This window comes from Cheilinus undulatus, linkage group 13 (genome assembly GCF_018320785.1).
Source record: "Cheilinus undulatus linkage group 13, ASM1832078v1, whole genome shotgun sequence".
Lineage (NCBI taxonomy): Eukaryota > Metazoa > Chordata > Actinopteri > Labriformes > Labridae > Cheilinus > Cheilinus undulatus.
The window spans coordinates 22,407,738-22,431,304 of NC_054877.1; the positions used below are offsets into that span (position 1 = coordinate 22,407,738).

The 23,567-nt window shown below is 37.6% G+C and overlaps 2 protein-coding genes across 3 annotated transcripts; one reads left to right on the forward strand and one right to left on the reverse strand.

Annotated features, from left to right (window-relative positions):
• Positions 1 to 2,089: 2,089 nt before the first annotated feature.
• Positions 2,090 to 13,063, reverse strand: ripk1l (receptor (TNFRSF)-interacting serine-threonine kinase 1, like). The gene is made up of 11 exons (XM_041804326.1): positions 12,935 to 13,063; positions 12,490 to 12,652; positions 10,872 to 11,028; positions 10,601 to 10,738; positions 10,287 to 10,518; positions 10,013 to 10,162; positions 7,931 to 8,007; positions 7,474 to 7,549; positions 6,708 to 7,328; positions 6,423 to 6,572; positions 2,090 to 4,069 (listed from the first exon to the last, which is right to left on the reverse strand). The coding sequence occupies exons 2-11, from the start codon at positions 12,648 to 12,650 to the stop codon at positions 3,783 to 3,785; spliced, it is 2,049 nt and encodes a 682-aa protein (XP_041660260.1). The 5' UTR covers positions 12,651 to 12,652; positions 12,935 to 13,063; the 3' UTR covers positions 2,090 to 3,782.
• Positions 13,064 to 15,439: 2,376 nt separating this feature from the next.
• On the forward strand, positions 15,440 to 22,874 carry dusp22b (dual specificity phosphatase 22b). Of its 2 annotated transcripts, XM_041803501.1 has the most exons (7): positions 15,440 to 15,628; positions 16,046 to 16,079; positions 16,177 to 16,259; positions 16,900 to 16,949; positions 17,748 to 17,822; positions 19,209 to 19,380; positions 22,408 to 22,874. In XM_041803501.1, exons 1-7 carry the CDS (start codon positions 15,608 to 15,610, stop codon positions 22,546 to 22,548), a joined length of 576 nt encoding a protein of 191 aa, XP_041659435.1. In that variant the 5' UTR covers positions 15,440 to 15,607; the 3' UTR covers positions 22,549 to 22,874. The 2 variants fall into 2 exon arrangements, with proteins under 2 accessions (XP_041659435.1, XP_041659436.1); XM_041803502.1 differs by lacking the exon at positions 17,748 to 17,822.
• Positions 22,875 to 23,567: the final 693 nt, after the last annotated feature.

Here is a 23,567-nt window from a genome sequence, read left to right on the forward strand (position 1 = left end):
TGTAAGTCTGAACAAAAACAAACATAATTACTTAGGTCTTCAATCAAACCAATCAAACTTTATTTATAAAATTTATTTATAATTACTTAGGTCTTGAAACTGTCCACGTCTTTCTGAGAATGATTCATTAACATGGAGGGATTCAATTTCTTTGGTTGAGAGAAAGGATTACCAAACTCACCAGGTAAATAATAACATCTGCTGAAATGTTAAGGAGTCTTTCGTCCAATCTGTAGTCCTTTAAAAGTTTCATTAAAATTAGTTTTCAAAAGCATTAAATGTGATAATGTGTTCACCTGTCTTGTGTATTCAGACGTCTAGTTGTTCTTATGTTTATAGTAAATTCTTATTTAATGAACATTGTGAATAACATAAGTAAGATTGGGAAGAAATGCTGAAAAAGAAACAATAAAAAGAGTTGTGTGGTGCAATTTATTCAACACATAAACAACAAATCAGTCAGGACTTACAGAAAAACTACACAAACTTTATTGAGATTTGGGTAAAGGTTTTGGAGTAACGGAAAAGCAAACAGGGTGAAAAAGTCCTTTATGATGCTGCATGTCTCTTTACTACTGTGTAGTAAAACAAATGAACACAAATATAGGGTGAGATTATCATTGGTGCTCAAACAGGTAGCTCATTGTCCATAACATTGAACACAGGATTTCATCAGCCTGAATAATAGACATCAGCAGTCAAACTCTTTATTATCTGCTGACCCCTACTGGACGCATGATACTTGTGTTTTATAACCCTTCTGTTGATGTCTTTAAAATTTCTGTATTTTGTTTTATTTTGTTTATATTGGGCGGGATTAAATGTCTACCACTCTCTCTTTGATTTTTCCCTCATTATTAGCTGAGTATTTAGTTAAAAGCTACAGCACACATGTAAAAACTCAATGGCTGTTTTATAACATCACACAGACAACAATTTCTTGGCAATGTTTGTATGAAAAATAATTTCTTTGTAATTATACAGCTTGCTTTATAAAATACAGAATGACTGAATAAGAAATACTGTTTTATGCCTTGACTTCTTTATAGTTGATTAAAAAATGAACAACGATTTTGAAATTTCATGACAAGAAGAACCCTAACCTTGACTAAATTTTATTTCTACTGCTAATAAAGAGAAATATGGTAGAAGAAGTAATATAGTAACAAGATCAGTTTTTAACTAAATACCAATTCTGACCAAGTGATTTCATCACAACAAGAAAAGAACGATAACCACACCCCAAAAGAAAGTTCACTTATGAATACAGAGTATCAACAATTGTCTTTCTGCAAAGACAAGTTTTGCATGAATATTTTTACTGCTTTGGACTGGAGCCCAACTTATCTTGAATTTTTGAGTCACATTTGGATTGTAGGGGCACAGTATACACAGATTACCAACATAAAGACTGACAGAAAATACTTCCACTACAATAACAAATGTAATCAATCTTTTCAAAGGCAGAAGTTTGTTTTCTGAAACAAATGCATGTTGACAGGATCCCCACATGATAAGACAAGTTCATCTTAGTGGATAGATATCAGTATCTCTTATATGTGTGTTGAACAAAAAACTCACTAGATATCTGCATTTTAAGATAATCTGAAGTTATAAATTCTCCACCATAAAATCAGCTCCACCCACCATCTTTTTGCCACTATGACTACATTCACTTTGATTTGCACTGAGAGTAAGGTCGTCATGATTTTCTCTTCACTAACAGAGCCATCATGTTCATAATATAAAGATCTGATGGGCAACTAATGCATAAAAATAGTATGGACAGAGGACTGCCGAAGCCCCATAACGTCAAACTACCAAGAGTGCATTGTGGACTAAAATGAAAGCAGGTATCTAGTGAGATTTTTTGTTCAATATACAGTGCTTAACAAATTTATTAGACTACCACCCAAAGTAAGGTTTATGCCACAGCTGCCCTAAATAAACAGCATTGGTTAAAACTGGTAATTACCAAAATCATTTTTTTATGTTTCCTTAATGGTTAATACACCAATATGTAGAAGCTCTTTAACCCAAATGATATTTTGAATGCTAAAATATAAATATTATTTGTATCCATGAATTTTCAAATTTACTGATTTACAAAAAAACTGAAAAAATGGTCTAATAAATAAGGTGGTCTAATAAATTTGTTAAGCACTGTACATGTCAGAGATACAAATATCTATCCAATATGACGAATTTGTTTGATCATGTAGGGTTCCATTTAAAAAACATGCAACAGACAGCTCTGAAAGTGCACTGTAGTGGAGCATCTTCTGGAGCATGATTTTCAATTAGCAGGATAACTTCAGGGTGAACTCTGGGGTTTCTGTACTGTGAAGGTAGTTTACTTTTTACCAGGGTGGACCGCTATGCTAACTTAAAGCACGATATTTGCATTTTTATATTAGTATCAGGTGATATTAGCTTAAAAAGTTAATTAGTACTGGCAGGTATGAACATTTCTGCTGAAGTTTAGAACCAACATATTAACTGTGAATACTTTGTGGACTTTTATGTGGGACCAACAGGCCTACATCAGCTAAAAGTCTTTTACTATCTTCATTCCATAAATTTTAAAGTGTATTTTTAGGACTGAAGTTTAAGGTTTAAATTGCATTTATTTGTTGGTATTGATAGCAGTATCAACTAAAATGATCTTCAACTTTTTTATGTATAAGAAATAAAAATAAGCATTCTTATGCTTTCAACTAAGAATTCAAATTTGTTTTCATGAGAGCCATACTGCTTGGTATACTATGGGAGCTGCAGTAGGTATATTATTTCTTAAAATATCATACCAGATACCACTGGTGTCAGACCAAAACCCTGTATCTCTAATTTCATATATATATATATATATATATTTTTTTTTTCTTCATACGTCAGCGCCGTTGGTCACCTTTAACATCTGTCACCAGGTTTTAACACATTTTATTGCAATAAAATGGATGCTAACTACGATAATTCACTATTTAATTATTCATGTTTTCATTTCTTGAACAGTGGTGATTTTGGCGATAAAAGGTTTTGGCCCAAAACCAGCAATATGAGAAAATAGTTAATCTAAAGCAGGAAACAGAAGACATTTTACTCTGATTTATTGCCCTGTAATGACGATAAAGTGATATCATGAGAATTAATATGTAGATTCATATTCTACAACGTGTTTTTGGCACAAAATTTTCCAGCAGCTTTATGTTTTTAATCTAGGGTATTTTTAATTTTGCCACACTTTCTAATGTCATAAGTTGCTCTGACTTTGTGAATATGTCAATCTACTGATAGCAGACATCATGTATTCATGTGTGCACATGGTCATGTGCTGTTAACTGCAGCCCTTTAATGTAAACAGTTCATACTTACCCTGGTTTGCTTATTGAGTTGATAAGCAGCTTTTTTTGACTGCGTGGCTTGACCTCCTTTGTTAGGGTTAGTGAAGATAAACAAAAAATACCCTGGGTTTTCTAAACGTGCTTCATAGTAAAGGCCTTTGTTGTGTAAAAGAGAGAAGTTCTGAAACAGGGTATATAAGAAATTACTGATACTTATATGTGTTAGGCCCTTATTGGCCAGTATTGATACTGATTGAACAATCTATCAGTCGGGCTCCATTTTGACCAACACAGTTAAAATCATTTCCTTGACAAAATGCAATCCCAGGGTCAACAAGAACCAAAACAAGCTCAGCTGGTTTTGGCTTGACCAAAATGCTGCCCTCATGGGCAGATAGTCATTTAGGGTGAATAAGAAAGATCCGCCAAAGTTTGTGATATCTATGAAGAACCGCAGGAGTCCAGAATTTTCTGTATGACATCTACCTTTATGTTGCCTTCCAGAGCTCGACAAAGCTTCCCTACTGTGCAGCCAATACTTCCCTCCTTCATTTTCCAACGATCCAGCATCTGGTGCACCATCTCTGGCAGGCCATCACGGTAATAGTCATGCTCAATGGTCTCTATTTCCACAGTGGTCAGACCCAGGCGCCGCCCGCAGCGCTTCCATCTGTTCCCTATGTTATCCCTCAGCAGGTCAAGATGCTCCTCTGTCACAGCATGGTCCTCTGAGTGACACAAGAGAAACATCTGTAAGGGCAAACTGCACTTCAACTCTAATGAGACAGTGTTGAAATACTTCTGTTTTTGACTATTTGAAATCTGTTTTGTTGTTGTTGTTGTTGTCTGCACTACTCACCTGATCTGTGAAGAATTTGTACTATGTTTTCAAAGCTCCTGTGAGTTTATAATGATTTTGGCTAACCCAGTGGTGAAAGATGTACATCCATCTCTGTGCCTCCTGGTCTTTACAGGTTTATAAGTATTGTCTGATAAAATCAAGCTATGTCATCTTTTTACAGTTGTTTATTGCTGTAATGATTAAATCTAAAGTTTCTGTGTCAACTTTTCACTTCAGGCTCTTAGGGGGTGTGATTTTCCTCCATGAGAATAAGAACAGAGGACCTATTTCCTCCATTTGTTTTTCATATTAGCATCAAATCTAATGATGGACAACATGGCAGTCCAGAAATATATAGTTAAGATATTTTGATTGCCCATAGGCAATAGGGACTGATCTGTCTGTTAAAACTTGAAAGAAAACATAGATACCAAAAAAATTACATAGTATTTGGACCAACATTTTTATTTTGTTTAGGTAATTTGAAAGTCTGGCCACCAAGGTGACTGTCAAAACAAAATCTGGCCCTCATATAAATGTAGTTGATGACCCCTGATATACAGTGCACATATAATAGCTGACAGGTGGATTTCTGTCAAAATAAAATGAATCAAACATTTATTTATTCCTGATAAAACTGTTGCAATCATGATCATTTTGGGGTTTATTTGATAGCTGTAGGGATTTAAAGACAAAAGATAGCCTAAAAACCACAACATCTCTTTTCCTCCCCCACATTTTCCGAATTTTATAATCTTCTGGGGGCTGGATGGGGAGATTTGTGGGGCCTGATGTGGTCCCTGGGCTGCCAGTTGATCATTGAAATAGAGGTTTTCAAGCGGCACATGCTCCCATCCATACAACCTCTCTCAGGAAGACCTTGCAAATTTCAGCAAGACAATGCTAAACCACATATCACATTAATAAAAAATAAAATGCAGGAACTGGCCTGCCAGCAGTCCAGATCTTTCACCGACAGATAACATTTGGTACATCATACAGAAGGCCCAGGACTGTTGAGCAGCTAGAACCCTACATCAGACAAGTATGGGACAACATTACGCTCCCAAATCTCCATTAACCGGTCTCCTTACTTTCCAGATGTTTACAGACTGTTGTTAAAAGAAGACGTGAAGCTACACAATGGTAAACATGGCCCTGTACCTGCTTTTTTTTTTGCTGCAATTAAATTCAAAATGAGCAAATATTTTTTATGAAATGGTAAAATGTCTCAATTTCAACATTATGTTACATTATATATATTTTTTGAATTGAGGTTGTACTATTAATACAAAATACTATACAAACTATTCATTACCATGCTGTTGTAAATTCATAGAGAACCGAACTGAAAGAACTGTTTTGTGTTACTGTTGGTAGATTGTGAATGAAAACCAAGTCTGAATTGTAAACTTCTGTAAGGAACTGTTCCCTAATCATAAAGCATGTTAAGCTACTTTCCTCTGTTTGTGGTGCTTTATTTGTCACCAGTGAACCTTTATGTTGCTGTTTATTTGTGTATTTTTGGGTTCTTAGTAGGGCTGGGTATTACTAAGAACCTCACGATTCAATTCAATTTCAATCTTTAGGTTGCGATTCAATTTGATATTGATTCGGTTTTGATTTAAATGCTTTGATGTTGATTCAGTAAGAAGCAGAAATACACAAATGACCTGTTGACAATTTTTAATAATTATTTTCATGCCCATATGAACAAATGTAGTAGGTCACCTCACATTTTTTAGCAATAAAACATCTGAAATAAAAAATTGCACAATAATAACTTACTTGTGCATAAGGAGTACAAAAGTAAAAAGCATGCCAGTTCTGTATAAACACTGAAAAATTAAAGTGCATGTAAACTTTAATAATATTTCTTTCCACTTGGAAATTGTGATAAACCTCACATAACATGGTTATGGTTGGTTGTTGTTTGGTCGAGTGCAGCCTCCGTCCATACAACGCAAATCCCACGCCAGGAGGTGAATTGATTCAGAGGATTCACTGAATCGATATTGAATTGAGGGGGGAAATATTGCGATGCATCGATTAATCGATACTTTTACCCACCCCTAGTTCTTAGTGAGTTTTACTTTTACGATCTCTGTGTGGTGGACTATTTTGGAGAAAAAGAAACCAAGTCACAAACCCAGACTTCAGTGTTAGGCTTCAAACCTAACTGCACCCTGGCCCAGAGTCAAAATGTTATTATATTACATGAGAGAATTGATGTTATTTACCATATTTCAGGAGGCCGTCTTTGATACGGAAGATAGCTGAGCCATTTGCAGTTTGAGACGACAAACTATGAGTGGAGTCGTAACCTCTGATACTCATCAAGTTGTTGCTCCCGATCTGGATCCCGCTGGCATTATGAATGTAAAGAGATCCTGGAAAAAGGACAAAGCAGATACATTAAACACTGCCTCTCTTGTACTTTTAGAGAAACAACTAGTGACATCTTGGATAGCTACAATGGCAAGTTTCTTAACAGTGCTGTGTTGAAAAGACAAATTTAAACGTGCCTTGATCTTGTACCGAACCGCCCTTGCAAGGTGCTAGAAGACGGCCAGGCATGGCGTCAGGAGCAGAAGTATCAGACACTGGATAAGCTGGCCAGGACTGCTGACGGTCATAGTGGGAGTTGGGATGTTGCTGGTTATACTGTGGTAGACAGGAGGTGCTGGCAGACATTGGCAGGTGTGATGAAGCAGGTATGGAAGAGCTCATGGACTCATAGAGACCAGCAGTCGGGTGGTACCAGGCTTCCTCCTGGCTTGTGGGTTGCACTGGCTCAGCTTTGGTCCAGGACTGGACTGAGGACGCATAAGATGGTCTGTCTGGTTCTGGTTGCCTTATTGCGTGATCAGGAGTAGTGAAGTGATTTTGCAGAAAAGGATTTGAATTTTTTTGATGATGGCCGTTTGCAGCGTCAGGCTGGTTCTCACAGTTATAGCTACCATATTTGTGGTACTGTAGCTCCCGATCTAACTTCTCCTCCAGAGCTGAAGGGGTGCAAACTACCTTTGCATCTGCCTGGAGAGACCCGACACATGGATCATACTGGGTGCCATGCAGATCCTCGATACTGGCTTCAACTGGCACAGAAGCACCTCTTTCTGAACTCAGCAAAGGAGCAGGGCAATCTGCAAAAAGAAAACAAGGCAATAAAACTACCTTTGTTCTAACTGTTTATCTAATTTTTCTAGGAATTTAGAAAAGGTAACTAAAGCCAAAATGCCATGCAGTGTAAAGAGTATCAAGGCTGTTGAGATTATAAACAATGCTCACCTGCAGACAAACATTCATAGGTCATTGATAGAGATTTCATTTTCTCAACAAGGTCATCTGGACCTTCATATGATTCCTAGATGAAAATGACAATTTTAACAGGGTATAGCCAACACCTTCTAATTTTTTCTATCATAGTTTAGCTTCAAATCAGCTGTTAAGCATCTTTACTGTGGATGCAAGCCTATAGCTCAGTTCTACTCTATACGACAAAGATTTACAGAAAATATAATCCTGCAATTTCCTTCACAACTGTACAGTTTTAAATGACTCTTATTGCACATATTTTGTATCATACTGCCCATCTGTTTTGTTTTTCCCCGGCTAATTCTATCCTATAAACCCCTGTTGCCTTACTTTCTGCTTTTCTCAAGTTAGAATCCATATATGTATGAATGCACTTATCAATAAGCTTGGTTCTGCTTCTGATCACAAGTCCTACAGAAAACATACTTACCTTCAGCTCAAGTAAATCTTCCTCTACATGTGGTTCAAGCTTCTGCGTGTAGAAAGGAAGGAAGAGGTTGTAGGCCTCTGCAAGACAAAAAGAAATGGAGGTGAGGGTGAGAAAAAAAAATGAGATAAAGAGAAATTTAAGCGAGACAGAAAACACAGTACACCATTATAAACAACTTACATTGACCAAAGTGCTGGACATTGGGGGGAGACATTAAAATTTAGATTAAGTTACAATAAAAGACCTACAAACATAATAATACTCAAACAAAATGAAATACAGTCGGCCACTAGATCAAACTAAGAGCAAAGATAAGAAAATAAAAGTATAATACAAAAGAAGAGAACAGAAAAAGCACTTCATATTTGATTATACAGTTCCTATATTTCAGACAACATACAGAGCTTTGAGTAAGTAGTTGCCACATTCCTAATTTCTTGTTTCTTTGCATATTTGTCACACTTATTTTTTTCAGATCATTAAATAAATTTTAATATCAGACAAAGACAAACTGAATAAATTAAGATGTTTAAATGATGATTTCATTTATTAAGTGAAAAAAGCTATCCAAACCTATCTGGCCATATGTGAAAAAGTATTTGTCCCCTGAGCCTCACAACTGGTTTTGCCACCCTTGGCAGCAACAGCTCCAACAAAGCATTTGCAATAGCTGTTAATGAGTCATTCACATCACTGTGGAGGAATTTTGGACCACTGTTGTTTGCAGAATTGTTTTAACTCAGGCACACTGGAGGGTTTTCCAGCATGAACAGCCAGTTGAAGGTCATGCCACAGAGTCTCAATCAGATTAAAGTCCAGACTTTGACAAGGCCACTCCAAAACCTACATTTAGTTTTTAAGTTTTTAAGCCATTCAGAGGTGGACTTGCTGGTATGTTTCTGGTTGTTATCCTTCTGCATAACCCAAGTGTGCTTGAGCTTGAAGGCATGAACTGATGGCTGGACATTCTCCTTCAGGATTTTTTAGTAGTAACAGAGAGCCTAATTTATGCTTCCATCAATCATAGTAAGTGTTCCAGGTCCTGAAGCAGCAAAGCAGCCCCAGACAATCACTCTACCACCACCATGGTTGACTGTTGGGATGATTTTCTTTTCATGAAATGCTGTGTCATTTAACTGGCCTCTCACCTTTCAGAAAGTTCAACTCGTCAGTCCACAGAATGTTTTCCCAAAAGTCTTACAGATCATCAAGATGTTTTTTGTCAAATGTGCAACAAGCCTTTGTGTTCTTTTTGGTCAGCAGTGGTTTTGGCCTTTGAACTCCCCCATGGATGCTATTTTTGCCCAGTCTTTTTCTTATTGCTGAATCATGAACAGTGACAACTGAATCAAGTGAGGCCTGCAGGTCGTCAGATGTTCTGGGTTCTTTTGTGACCTCCTGGATGAGTCGTTGATGCACTCTTGGAATAATTTTGTAGGCCTGCCACTCCTAGTAAGGTTCACCACTGTTCCAGGTTTTCTCCATTTGAGGATAATGGCTTGCACCCTGCTCCACCCTGCTGGAGTTACAAAGCCTCGGAGATGTCAATGACTTTGTTACTCATCTTTTCTTCAATTACTTTAAATGGCGGCATGATATGTTGCTTTTGAGATCTTTTAGCTTACTTTTCTTTGTCACACAGGTTCTATTTTAAGTGATTTCTTGATTCAACAGGTCTTGCAAGAATCAGGCCTGAGAGTGGTTGGTGAAAATGAACTCAGCTTTCCAAAAATTCTGGTAAATTCCAGTTAAATCATGATTTAACAAGAGAAGAATTTTTTTTTACATAAGGCCAGGTAGGTTTGGATACCTTTTTCTCCTTGATAAATGAAATCATCATTTAAAAACTGCATTTTATATTTACTCAGATGATCTTTGTCTAATACTAAGATTTGTTTCATGATCTGAACCAATTCACAAATATGCAAAAATTAAGAAATCAAGAAGTGGGCAATTACTTTACTTTACATACAAAAGAGAATAATTTTATTAACTCAACTGATAATCTCTTTTTTGTGATTAAACTGCACTGGGCTGTGGTTGATAATGATAACAACACAAATAAGAAAAGAAAAAATGCACCTTTAAATGTTGGTCGTTGCGCTGGATTGTGATCCCAGCACCTCTTCATGAGCTCAATAATCTCTGCAGGTGTGTCAACAGGAATGAGGTCCTCTGCTGGTCGATCACCCTTTCGGACACACTGGATCATTTGATCTTCACTCCTTGCATCTAGAATAAGAAAAAAAACACTTTATTTGATTATCTATACTGGGTTTAACTGATAATATAACAATTAAGATGCTAAATCAGCATCAAAGTTTACTTATCAATCGACAAAATGTATCATACTCACTGGCGTATGGCTCCTCTCCTGTGAGGATGACCCAAACCACAATTGCAAAGCTGTAAACGTCAGACTTCTCGGTGGACAGTGTATGTATACTCTCCAGGTGCTCAGGAGCCATGTAGCTCAGTGTGCCGGCACCCCTTGCCCCGGATGAAAGCCCCATACGACTCTTCCTGCGAGACTCCTCCCTGGTGAGTTTGCTCCATGTCTGACAGGTGGCCAGGCCCAGATCTGCAATCTGGAAAACATAAAGTTCAATATACAGCTGTTAAATGCATTATTGTGGCAGAATCTTGAACGTGTCCTGGTTTCATCTGTACCTTGATGTGAAAATCCTTGTCCACTAAAATATTTTCAGGCTTGATGTCTTTGTGTACGACGTGTCTTTCTGTGAGGTAAACCATCGCCTCCAAAATCTCCAAGATGATTCTCCCCTTTATCGATACTGGAACGGAAACCTAGGGATGGGGAGAATTTAGAGTCTATATGGCTAAAAAATGGTTTTAAAACTCATAATATGAATTGTAAAAGGTTAAAAAGAATAAGAGACAACTACTAAGACTACAGAAATACAGGTTTTAGCCCTCTTACCTTCTCTAGCATGACCAGCAGGTTACCTCTGGGGATGAGCTCCATAACTAGAGAGCAGTCTCTATCCTCCATGATCACACCCAGCAGCTTCACCACACGCTCATGGTTCAGGCTTGCCATGATGTTCCCCTCCTCCAGCAGTGATCTTTTATTCTCCCTGGAAAGCAGAGCAAAAAGTGTGAGATTTTTACCTCAATTTTATTGTCCCTGAAGGGAAATGTGATTTGCAGCCAGGCAAAACCATAAAACATAGAGGACGTAGGTACAGAGACGCTTGAAGTTAAAAGAAAAATAAATATCCATAAATACAAATATACAAGGTAAAATGAGAGACGGTGCTCATTTAGGGCCTTTGATGGTGCTAACATAGAGCCTTCACTATTAGAGATGGGATTTATGGCTCTTTGAAGGGAGCTTTTATTTTTTGAAGAAGTTAGCCAGGGGGTAACTCATATTATCTGGGAAATAATCACTGGAAGGGATGATAGGGGACAATTTGGCTCAGAATCATTCAAACATAGACATCCCACATGTTTTTGTCTTGTAAAAGGAATGAGACAAATCAGGCCATTTCTCATGCCACTGATTTTACAGGCAACCTTAACAATGCTTTCCTTTTTCTTTTTTTTTTTTTACATCCGTAGAAAATTTTCTAGTGCACAGGAACAACATCCTGTTAAGTCTTTGAACAAACTCAAAGAGACTACTTCTTAATGCAATATGTAAATACATGTTGGAAGCAGTTCACATATCAGCCACAATATGACTGAGCAACGACTGAAACAGTGTCCTTATTGGGGCGCATATGGTCTAGTGATTAGGTCGTAACCCAGGTATGGAAGCTAGTCTTCCAAGCGGACAGTGCAGGTTTGGCTCAGACCTGTGGCTCCTATCCTTTTTGAATAAAACCAAACAAGCCCCCAAAAACACATCTTTAAAAGAAACAGTGCTCTTATGAATGCCGGCCAAAATTCCAAGCTTGTGTTGCCTTTACAATCATCCAGACAAACTGTATCATAGAAATGTTATATAAAGATATTTGCTTGTAATGAATTACAGACCCTAAGCTTACTTGGAGGTTTATAGAATACTTTTATAATAGATCAGCAACCAGTTTTCTATACCAGATAAGTCAGAGTTTAGATACAATTTCGTCCTTTGAAATAAAAGCTGTAAATTCCCATGCTAACACCACAATAAAGGGTCAACAGAGAAAGCAAAGGGATCTAAGAGTACAAAGGTAACGACAGAGAAGATATCTGATCTAAAACAAACGGGGGCCATACGAACATCCGTTTTTCACGCATCTCTTTCTAGTAAGTAGTGAAAAAGGAAGTATGAAGAAATCAGATCATGCCTTTTCAAAAGGAAAAGCCTGAAATGGGCTCACAAACAAAGCTTATAAATAACTTTACAAAGGAAAAATTCTGTTGTCTGTATCATATAATATTGTGCAGTTAATGTACTTTGTATTAGCTGCCAGGAAGGGAAAAAAACACTAGTCTGAGTTGTGCAGACAGCCTGGATGGTAATGTCCTGCTGAGGGCACATGACTGTAGTTAGCATTTAGGGGAATACCCAGCTCACAACAGCAAAACCAGATTCACTCATTACTTACTCGCTACGAAGAGGGCCAGTGTACATAGTCTTCAACACCACTTGCCCGAGGGTTACGTGGTAGCACAGGTAAACTTCTCCAAATCCTCCATAGGCCAGGGGCTCTTTTTTAATGAGATCAGTCGATCTCATTTGTAGTGAGGAGTGTGGCGCGGTGGCCATCCCTGTTTTACGATAAAACAGCTGAACAATACACACATCCACCCACAAAAACACAAGACGAAAACTGACAAAATGCGCTAATACTATTGATGAACTAAGTATCCAAACGTTTATGTAACAGGCTAGGAGGGTAAGATAGCTAAATAGCATCCATATTCTTAAATTTAGGCAACTTGACAAACTCAGCCCTCGAAATGTAGACCCCTCTGTTTAAGCAGAAAACTTTAAAGACTGAATTCACTTCCACAATTAGAAACGGAGGTAAACTGAAGTAAAGTTGTTACCTGAAGCTCCCGTGCGATCCAAATACGACACTTTGTTTGTAGTTCCGGTATTTCTGCGACGTTTTGCTTGGACAAAGTGAAACTAGACTGAGGGAAAACTACAACCAGTCCTACAAGTCGATAACAGATAAGGTTGAGAGGAAACGTCATGTAAAACTTGTGTCCGAAAAGGTCTGAAAATACGACCCATATATAAAAAAAGTGAAACTAATGTTATGATATAATGTGGTTTTCCTCCTATGATCACTCTAAATAAGTTTGGAAGACACAAAACTCAACTCAGGTAAAGACCACTGTCCAGAAATAGACTAAGACGTTGCCGCCATCTACTGGTCAAAGTAGTCATCGCAGACCAATCAACTTTGCTTCACTTTTTTTAGTTAAGCTTTTTAAGATGCATACATGGTGCTGTATAGCTGTTTTATTCCCCTCAACCTCGCGATATCAGCAATATGAAAACAGCATCTCTACCGTAGACCTAACACATAAACTAAAAAGAGGAGGGAGTTTGCAGTTGTAGTTATTAATCAAACTTAGTAAAAATAACCATAATGTCTATCAGTAAAATGTAAATATACTTTATTTACATAGCACTTTACAACTCCCCACAGGTGCTTTCAAAATCCAATAGCATTAATAACACAGGAAAAACAAGCTCAATAGAAAAATAAAAGCATTAATGATTAAGTTAAAATCTTAGATACGACAGGTCAAGGCAATATAGAGCTTTAAAACAAACGTTAACATTTTTAAATAAATTCTGAAATGGAAAAGAGCATGGGAGTAATGTGCTCTTGTCTTGTTGTGTTGGTTAAAATACATGTAGCTGCATTTTGCCCAAGCTGTAGGCATTTTATTGAAGAGTGGAAGAAGCCAACAAAAAAAGCATTGCAGTAATCCAGTTTGGAATTTATTAAGATGTGCATAGCTTTCTTGAGGCTGTGATGACTCAGAAAAGGCTTGCATTTGGCAAGAAGACAAAATTGATAAAGCTCACCTTAAGTACGTTATTAATTTGTTTTTCAAATCTTAGGTGGTAAAGATAACTCCCAGATTTCTGACAGTTTGACTGAACCTAAAGGACAAGGCGCTAAAGCCAGACATCACAGCATCCCCAAACACACTGTACACTGTAAAGCCAAACAAGATAAAAATACTCAAAATGTGTGTCAAAGCTGGTTAAGTAAAAGATGAGTACTTTGTTGATTACTTAGCTATGGAAATATTTTTAGAAGTAATTTAAATTCAAATACACAATTTACATGTTTCTCATTGACTGCAATTTCCTTTATGTCTTCCACATCATAAATAGAAAAAAAGGTTAACTGAGCAGTGTTTTTTTTCTGTGAGGCTGTAGTGGGAAACCACCTGAAGTGCTGTCACTGACAGTGTGGGAACTGTATGGTAGAGATTGGCCTTCATTGCAGGCGACATATCTGTCAGCAAGTTTCCGGGTTTCCAGTTTCTCACAATCTTTTCTACTATCAGCATTAATTGTCTGAAATCCATACCATACATTTCTGACTGAAATTTTAACACTGAATAAAACTGATTGATGATCTTTAAAGACTAAAAATCAATCATAAAAGTGCAACAGTAATCTTTTCATGTTTTCATGCTTTCTTCCTCCAGCAGTAGTACAAGATGCCATTAAAGCTACTCCTGCTGTAGAACAGCAAATCACTATGAAGTAGAACCATCAGGTGCCTGTAGTGTGAATGTGCTGATCATGTGGGGCATGGGAAGCAGCAGAACTTCCTGTTAATGTTTTCATTCTGATGAGTGTCAGTAAGGAACATTATAATGGCTCTGCAGCAGCAATATAAGGCCAAAAAAACATCCATTAATGTTAGTTGCCTTGCAGCATCATGCTGTTTTTCAGTCTAGATTCCTGACTTTAGGATGGAAGAGATTTTTGGGAGGGAGGTGTAAAGCATAAAGCTTATGTCTCTATTAGCAGTGCTACTGCATGGCTTCCTATTGGTTGGAACTGTCCCTCAGGTTAGGGTGGTGTCTTGACATTTAAGTCAGTGGTGTCAAATCCCAAATTGTGCTCTGATAATGGACACGGTATTGAATTTCAGGTGCTTCTTTAACAGAGTGCAAATCTACAGTCTTTTCTCCACATGATAGAAGTGTGCATGGATGCTACTTTAAAGATGCAAAGAACGTTTATATGACCACGAACCTCAAACTTTTGACGAAAAAAGTCTATCCCCACCCTTTCACAATATATGATTAAATATATCTTCATGATGGTAAATTTCAGTTCAGTATTTCCACGTTTGCTAGATTAGTTTTCCTTTGATTTGTTGACATTTCAAACTTTATTTTGTAGGAGTAGCCTATTTCCTGGCAGCGGATGAGTGTGTGGTATAAAGTAAACTATTAATATATTGTGAGGAAAAAGTCAGATTGACGCAACACATGCCTAACCTATTCAAAGGCATTTTCCCTGAGCTCAACACGTAGCGAATCAGCAAACTTCATTTCCCAGCATTCAACGCCTGCAGCTAGGGCAGCGGTGCTCGGCTCGCTTGGACGCGGAGCTGCTGCATTTGCGCCCCTACAGCGGGTTTGGGAAGCCGTGGAGCCGCTGGATAAGCGTTTTCCAACAACGAGGGAACACGTTATAGCGTTTCTTTAACCGTTTTTCCTCAGACGTTTTCCAGCATGGGGAATGGTATCAATAAGGTACGATCGCTTCTGTTGCACGCGACTGGTGTTGAGTCCACGTACGTGTACGTAGTCTGCATTTTGAGTGTAATTGAGGAGGTGGGGTGCTTGTCATTAGAACCTATGCCACAATTAGCAGAAGGAAAGTTGTGTGCGTCCATTAGCATGGCTTGTTTCACTTAGATAATCGCATTTAATTTATTAAGGTACAAGCAGGATTAACTGCAGGGGTTTAACTGTGAGTATTTAGCAAAATCGACTCGTTTTTTGTAAGTTTTAGGTCTTCCATTTTCCTAATGTTTGAATATAATAAACGTTTCCCATCATACACTCAAGCTTCCATTTAAGTGGGGTGATTCTAATCACTTCAGCTGCTTTTCAGGACACCATACAATCATTCTAAGACCATTTGATGCTCTGCATTGCTTCCAATAGGTCCTTCCTGATTTGTACTTGGGAAATTTTAAAGGTGAGTTCATGTGCATCTCTATATTATTCTTGTTTTGAAACTGGCTGTTAACGTGCATACCTGTCATCCTTATTTGAGTGTATTTTGTTCATTTTAGATGCCAGAGACCGAGAACAATTAGCCAGAAACAACATCACACACATCCTTTCCATTCATGACAGTGCAGCTCCCATTCTCCAGGTGAGAAACTCTTCTTGTTGATATCTTCATTCATCTTTAATAGAGTAGTCAAGCAAATAATGCAGAATAGATCTGATTTCCAGGGACCCTCTTGGTCTGGCACTGTGCATTGCACATGACTATCCCAGACCATAAACCGGTCTGTCAGGTTGTGCAGGATGAGTTTCCACCATGCTGCCGCCTGACTGAGCAAACACTTCTCATTTTCCAGTGAGTTACAACAAGTGGAGAAGTTTCTCACTCATGTGATAGTTGGAGAATCATGAAGAATGCCAGTCAACAACAGTTGGTTTGGTCAGTGTCCTGAATTGTGCACTTGTGTGGGTTTGAGCGTAGGCGGTTGTTCTTGCTCAGTCATTGTGGACTCTGCAGTCCTGCTTCTTTACTTTATTTTCAAGGTTAGTCACATGGATGTAAAGTTTCTGTGCAAGTGCGGAAGCAGCTTTTAGTCTAATCATGTTAGGTTAAGACATGAGTGTGTCTACAAATCAGCTTCATTCTTCAGTTGCACAGCTTGTATTTGCCTTCAGCAACATACACATGAATCAATCTGCCACCTGCTGTGTATTGATTTGTGTTAAGTGCATTACAGGAAGTGACTGCTGCTGCTGACAGGTAACCAGTACACTTTGTCCCTCAGGAGATGACCTATCTGTGCATTTCAGCAGCTGACCTGCCCACACAAAACCTGTAAGTACCAAAAAATGTGCAGCACAGCAACACATACACACAAACACATAGAACAATGAAAGGCTGAGGCAGAAAGACAAGAGAGAGAGAGAGTACCTCATCCATTTGAGGCTGCGCTGTGTGGGCAGTGAGGCTTATTTTCTCCAAGCTAACGTGTAAATGATATGCTTTAGCAAGGTTTTACTGGGAACTTATTGTCAGACTAGATCACAGTCTCATCCAGCTTTTTGTGTGTAGTAGACACATGCCAGGGTTTTTACTGCAGTATACAAAACGGAGTGAAGGAATCCCACATTTGGTGCATACACCGAGGGATTCCCTGATTCACATGCATGCTTAAAAACATTCCCATGTCAGGAAGCTTCTTTCCTGAGGAGGAAGCATAGCAGCTCAGTTTTTGCAGTTTAAGCATAAAGGTAGGTGCTGCACCTCTATTTATACCCACATCCTTACCTCCTAATTTGCACATACAAATGCACTGTACATAGTGCCCCTGCTGCTCTCTCTGCCCCTGTTGCCTCACACCTCTTATGTCACAGTGTGAGGTGTTTGAAACCTGTTCAGGGAAATATGACTCCAGCTCTCTCCAACCTGAGATGAACACGCCCCCATCCTGATCCATCCAGGATAAGAAACTAAACAGTTTGACAGGTTGGATGCCAAAATGATACACGGCATGTACAAAAAAAATATACAATAGTCTGCCTCTAGATGTGTCAGTAGGACAAATAACAGTGCTGATAATGCTTCACTGTGGCTATGGCCTTTCATGACTCACCTTTTCTTTAAATCCCACAGAACCCAGCATTTTAAACAAAGTATAATGTTCATGCATGAGTCCCGCTTGAAGGGAGAAGGCTGCCTCGTTCACTGGTAAGACCAGCAGGGCTTGTATATTTTTATCAACGCTGGAAACAAGCTTCACTCACACACTGTTAAAGCAAGATAAGCTTCTTGAGTGACTAAACTAGCTACAGTTCTTCATCTATCTTGCTCAATTCTAAATCTAGAGCTGAAAAATGAGCTCATGTACGATGCACTCAAGTGAAGCCATGTGTATCTGCTGCACAGAGGAGATTAAATGATAAGCATGAAGCCTATTCTTGAACTTCCCAAAAACAGAGTGCTGTAACAGTAGAGCCTCATTGTGTGTTTGCAGTATAGTAGCTGACCATATGTTCACAGGGGAGAGAGTTATATTTGGGTTGACAGAGGGTCTTCTCAAAAATATACTGGAACAGGAGGCTTCTTACAAAACCTACAAGGATTCATGCTTAATGTATGGGCTAAAAATAAGGTTTTATTCTGATCAAGCTCATTTTTATAACACTATTCTCACTGTCAGTATATGTAGCCTGCCTATAGTTGCCTAATTGTGTATTCATAATAATAATATGACGTATTTTGCATAACAGAAACATGGGATTGCTTTTAATATTGCTTTACACGTATAGGATGTGTTGTTAGTATTAACAGAAGCCATAAGCTGGCATGCATCCATATATTTTACCTCCTCTGTTACTCATACCATAGAGTAATGTCTTTAGCTCCTGACTCTTTTTATCTTGTATACAGAGCTAAAAAGCAAAACACAAGCATAGTAACAGGCTTAGCTTGCCACGTTAGTGTGGGCAATGGCAGCACAGCTTGTCGTAGTCTGACCTTTAAGTGACCAGACAATTGTTTTGTTTCTTGATCGCCAGAAAATGATCCCATTATCACAAGAAAACATGCTCTGTTATCTCCAGATAATAAGATAAATTCATCTCTTACAGTGGGAAAACTAGCTTTGTTATCTTTAGATGAGGAGATAACTAAGTCAAGTTCTTGAGAAAACTTGGGAAATTAACTTATCATGGGGAAACCAGTGTTTATCTCAAGAAAAGGAGACACATAAGTCAAAATCTCATTCACAAAGAAATAATTATTACAGGAAAATGTAGTAAGTTAATTTTTAGATGCATGTCTGCTGTTTGTTTTACCCTAAATGGCTGTAATTTTTGATGGATTAATATCCTAAAACTAATTTTCTATCATAGAATACCATAGAAATAACGAAACATATACTCATTATTTGTATACCATTATGGAAGTTTATAATCAGCACTGGTTGAACACACAACACAACAAAAACTACCATCACTGAGCTGCTCATGTGCATGTTAAAACACTCACTGATTATTGTTTTTACACCTAATAAAAATGGAAATGCTTTACTGTAGTTACAGAGTTTCTTGGTCAATCCTTGTCTTTTTACAGTTTGGCCGGTGTGTCCCGCAGCGTCACCCTCGTTGTGGCTTACATCATGACAGTGACAGGACTGGGCTGGCAGGAGGCGCTGGCTGCAGTCAGAGTGGCTCGGCCCTGTGCTGGCCCTAACATTGGCTTTCAGCGGCAGCTCCAGGAGTTTGAGGTCAATCAAGCAGATCAGGTAAGGAAACTGGAAACTGAGTGGAGGTAACTTTGAGTACAGGAGAGGGGCCAATGCATTAATATCTAAATGAATAGAGCTCAACAGTGCCTGCACACTTTCTTGTCAGTTCTGGTTTTGAAATAAAATTTGTCATTCATATCCTCTGTAGACATTTCACAAAATCCTTATTACAACACTTTCAATGTATGAACCAAGCTAACCAGCTACCTGATACTCTAAAACAGTGTTACTCAAGCCTTCTCAACCAAAGAGCCAAACTGTTGAAAGAAACTTTGCAAGAGCCACAATCTAAGTGGGGAAAAATGGCAAAAATAGTTTAAAGTGGCAATTAAAATAAGGTAAAGGTAGCAAAAATGGTCAAAAAGTGGCAACAAAGTGGCAGAAATGTGTGAAAAAGGGCAAAATTGGCGTAATATGGCAAACAACTTGGTGAAAAGTGGCAAAAATAGGGAGAAAATGGCAAAAGTGGTTAAAAAGTGACAAAAAATAAGTTACAAGTGGCAAAATGGTCTAAAAGCAGCAAACACATATCAAAAATGTGTGAAAAGTGACTAAAATGGACAAAGAACAGCAAAAAGTTACAATAATGGGTATAAAGGGCAAAATTGGTATGAAATGGTAAAAATATGGGTGAAAAGTGGCTAAAATGGGGAGAAAGTGGCAAAAATTGGTAAAAAAAAAAAAAGAGTCATAGGTGGTTAAAATTTTCAAAAAGCGGCAAACATAAAAACTGAGTGAAAAATGACTCAACTGGACAAAAAGCAGCAAAAAGTGGCAAACAATGGGAAAAAAAGCGGCATTTTATAGCAAAAGGCAGCTTAAATAGATGAAACACTGCAAAAATTGATTTAAAGTTGCAAAAAATGGAAATAAGGGGCAAAATTGCAAATAAGGACAATTGAAATATAAAGACAAAAAATATGGTTTACAATTAAGTTTGACATTTAAAGTCTACTGTTTAAGTGTGGGAAGCAAACTGATTATGACTTGTGACTTGCAATGGATAAATTCTGAGGTCAAAGTTTCCCTTTTTTAAGGTTTTCTGGGGGAATAATATTTTAAAATAAGATGTATAAGAGCCACAAATCATCACAAAAGAGCCACATGTGGCTCTAGAGCCACGTGTTGAGTAACACTGCTTTAAATATTTGATTTGGTGCAAAAATAGCATTTGAAAACAGAAAGAAAGTTAAAGGTACAGGTCTGTATGCATTTCTTTACAAGTATGGAGAAACTACATATCCCACAATCCACTGCAGTTCATTTAATTCGCTGTTAGGTATCGTTTTTAAGGTTTCAATCATATATGTACCCTTTTCTACACTTATCTTTACTGGAGTGTTTACATTTAACATGCTAATTTGGTAATAATTGGTAGTCACCAATTGCTTTATACTATGGCAGCATATATTGTTATCATCAACAGTCGACATTCATTATTTGCACTCCCAGTAGACATTTCCATGGTTACTGGAGACCCCTCCAACCAGAGGGCCATAATGCTAGAGTGTCACTTTAGCATTATGGGTACTATAACATTTTTGGCTGGTATGGTGAATAAACTGTCTTAAAAGAGGTTGATATCTTCGAAATTTTTGTCTTCTACATGAGCTTATACCATCATTTCACATTCAGATAGCTCGTTGCTCGTCTAACTTAAATATTTCTGACCAAGGCTATAGCAGTTTTTAATTTTGGAGTTGTTTTTTCAATTTCAATTTAGTATAAATTACTTTACCACTGATTTGTTTGTTAAGTTTTTATTTTGAAAAAATACTTTGTCTTAATATATTTTTATTAGTTTCAGTTTTAGTGCTAGTTTTTCCAGTAATATGAGATTTACGCTGGCACCAGGTCTAAAACCTCCTATCTCCAAAATCCCAACTTTACAGGGAATAAAAAAAACACTGTATTTTTAGAATAATATAACACTGAATGGTCATAATCAGCATATTTTTGACTCTTTTTTTATTGCTATAAATTTGCAAAATCCAATGAAAGATATAAACAGTGACCAATAGTACTGATTAAAAAAACAAAATTAAAATCAGGAAAAATGAAGACAATGAGGTTTTGGTCTGATGCCAGTGATATTCAAATAAGCAACTTCACTGTTTAGTTTTTTAGTTATTTTAATTTAATCTTTAGGTACAACTCAAGTCTTAAAACTGCCACTGTGTGAAATCTTTTATGGCCAAATCAGGCCATTTATACTCCCTAGGACACATTTTCATTCTTGTTAAGGGTAGATAAGTAGATATTAGCATAAAGCCAAAACCTTGTATCTCAATTTTTTAATAAATCAGTGCTATTGGTCACCCTTTACATCTGTCAGTGGGTTTCAACCAATTTTAAAACAATAAAAAGTGTCCAAAAAGATGCTGAATATGACCATTCAGTGTTAAATTAACTGACAAAAATACAGTTTTTTTTAATTCCCTGAAAAGTGGTCATGTAGGAGATAGGTGCTTTTGCCCCGAGGCCAGGGATATGATAATTTCAGATGTTGTTGAACATGTTAATACATGCTATTTACTTAAGTGTGCACACAAACTTAACACCACTTGTGCACAAGTCCATAAATCAGTAACCCATATGCCTCCAAGTTCTAAAAAAGGGAAAGAATATATTAAACTTCTGCAGTGAATAAGCTGATCCAAAATGTGGATCAATGTGCCTGAGATAAATCACATAGGAATTGTCAGTCAGTATGCTCTAGTCCAAGACTACAACTAAGAACATTTTGTCTCTAATTTTTTTTTCAAAGCCTCATTTGAATTTTGTTTCAGTTAACCAAAATTGATTTTTACATTTTAGTTTTAGTTATTTTGTTAGTATTAGTTAAGTATGATAACCCTGCTTCTGACAATAGACCTAATTATCACATCTGCTATGGAGAAAATAAATGGTATTTAACCATGTTGTTGAGCTCTATAGACAGAACTGTGAAGAGTGCACCAGTCTTTGACTTTTAAGAGAGCTTTTTACATATTTATATAAGACAAAATGTTTTCTCTCCTGCAGTTCAGAAAATGGCTACAAGCAGAATATAAGGACAACCCTTTCAATGATGAAGCTGATATTCGGGACTTGCTTGCAAGGGCTTGCAAAGCCAGCTGTAAAGAGTCTGAAAAACAGCCATCTACCCCACCAGGAGACATCTGATCAGATCTTTTCATCTGATGTTCAACTCCTCAGCCTGGATGTTGCACCTCCACGTGATCCGACAGTATATCAGACCTTTCTGGGAGTCGACTGTTCATTGGAGCGGACTACTAGCAGGATGTTGATCTCTGCTGAAATGATTGTCTACATATCATGGACACGAACACTGGAAGAGACCATTACTATGAAAAGCACATATGATTTTTTATCTTTAGCCTTGCTTGATGTTTCTCATGTTTTCTTTTCTAAATTATGAATGTTGTGAACTGTGCTATTTTGTACTGTGTCATGAAGATTTCAACTGTGAAATAAAAGAGAAACGTTAAGTGTGTAGTGAACCCATGGGGTGGCGTATTGGAGGTGATAAGGCATGTTGTGTGCTGTGTTTATGTCTCAGTTTCCTGGTACTCTTCCTGTTTGTCTGATGTGCAAGGGAGGTCATGCATGGTGACATCAAAACAACAAAACCGTTTCCCTTTCACACTAACTTGTCTCTTTAGACGTTAAAGCAAAAAATCTATTTGAACATGAGGAGATTAAGAACATACTGTGCTGTGGAAAACTATTTGACCCCTTCTTGATTGCCTGTATTGCATATTTCTCACAACTAAATGTTACAGGTTATCAAACAAATTTAAATATTAGGCAAAGATAACCTGAGTAAATACAAAATGCAAGTTTAAAATATAATTTCAATTTAGTAAGAGAAAAAGCCATCCAGATCTACATGGCCCTATGTGAAAAACCTATTGCCTGCTAAACCTAATAACTTGTGCCACCCTTGATGGCAACGACTGCAAGCAAGTGTTTGAAACATAACTGGCAGTAAGTCTTTCACATCACTGTGGAGGAATTTTGGACCACTCAGTTCCCCAGTATTGTTTTAATTCAGCCACACTGGACAGCTTTTGAGCATGAAAGGCCTGGTTAAGGTCATGCTACAGCATCTCAATCAGATTTTATTCTGGACTTAACTAAGCCATGCCAAAACCTTCAGTTTGTTATTTTTAAGCCGTTCA

What these genes read in the sequence shown, in the direction of transcription:
- dusp22b (XM_041803501.1), top strand. Translation starts at nt 15,608, where the DNA reads ATGGGGAATGGTATCAATAAG. An exon ending in TGGGGAATGGTATCAATAAG is followed by an intron (nt 15,629 to 16,045) that starts GTACGATCGCTT and finishes TGCTTCCAATAG; the next exon opens with GTCCTTCCTGATTTGTACTT. An exon ending in GTGCAGCTCCCATTCTCCAG is followed by an intron (nt 16,260 to 16,899) that starts GTGAGAAACTCT and finishes TTTGTCCCTCAG; the next exon opens with GAGATGACCTATCTGTGCAT.
- ripk1l (XM_041804326.1), bottom strand. Translation starts at nt 12,650, where the DNA reads ATGGCCACCGCGCCACACTCCTCACTACAAATGAGATCGACTGATCTC. An exon ending in AAGATTTACTTGAGCTGAAG is followed by an intron (nt 7,550 to 7,930) that starts GTAAGTATGTTT and finishes ATTTTCATCTAG; the next exon opens with GAATCATATGAAGGTCCAGA. An exon ending in AGACGGCCTCCTGAAATATG is followed by an intron (nt 4,070 to 6,422) that starts GTAAATAACATC and finishes TGTGTCACTCAG; the next exon opens with AGGACCATGCTGTGACAGAG.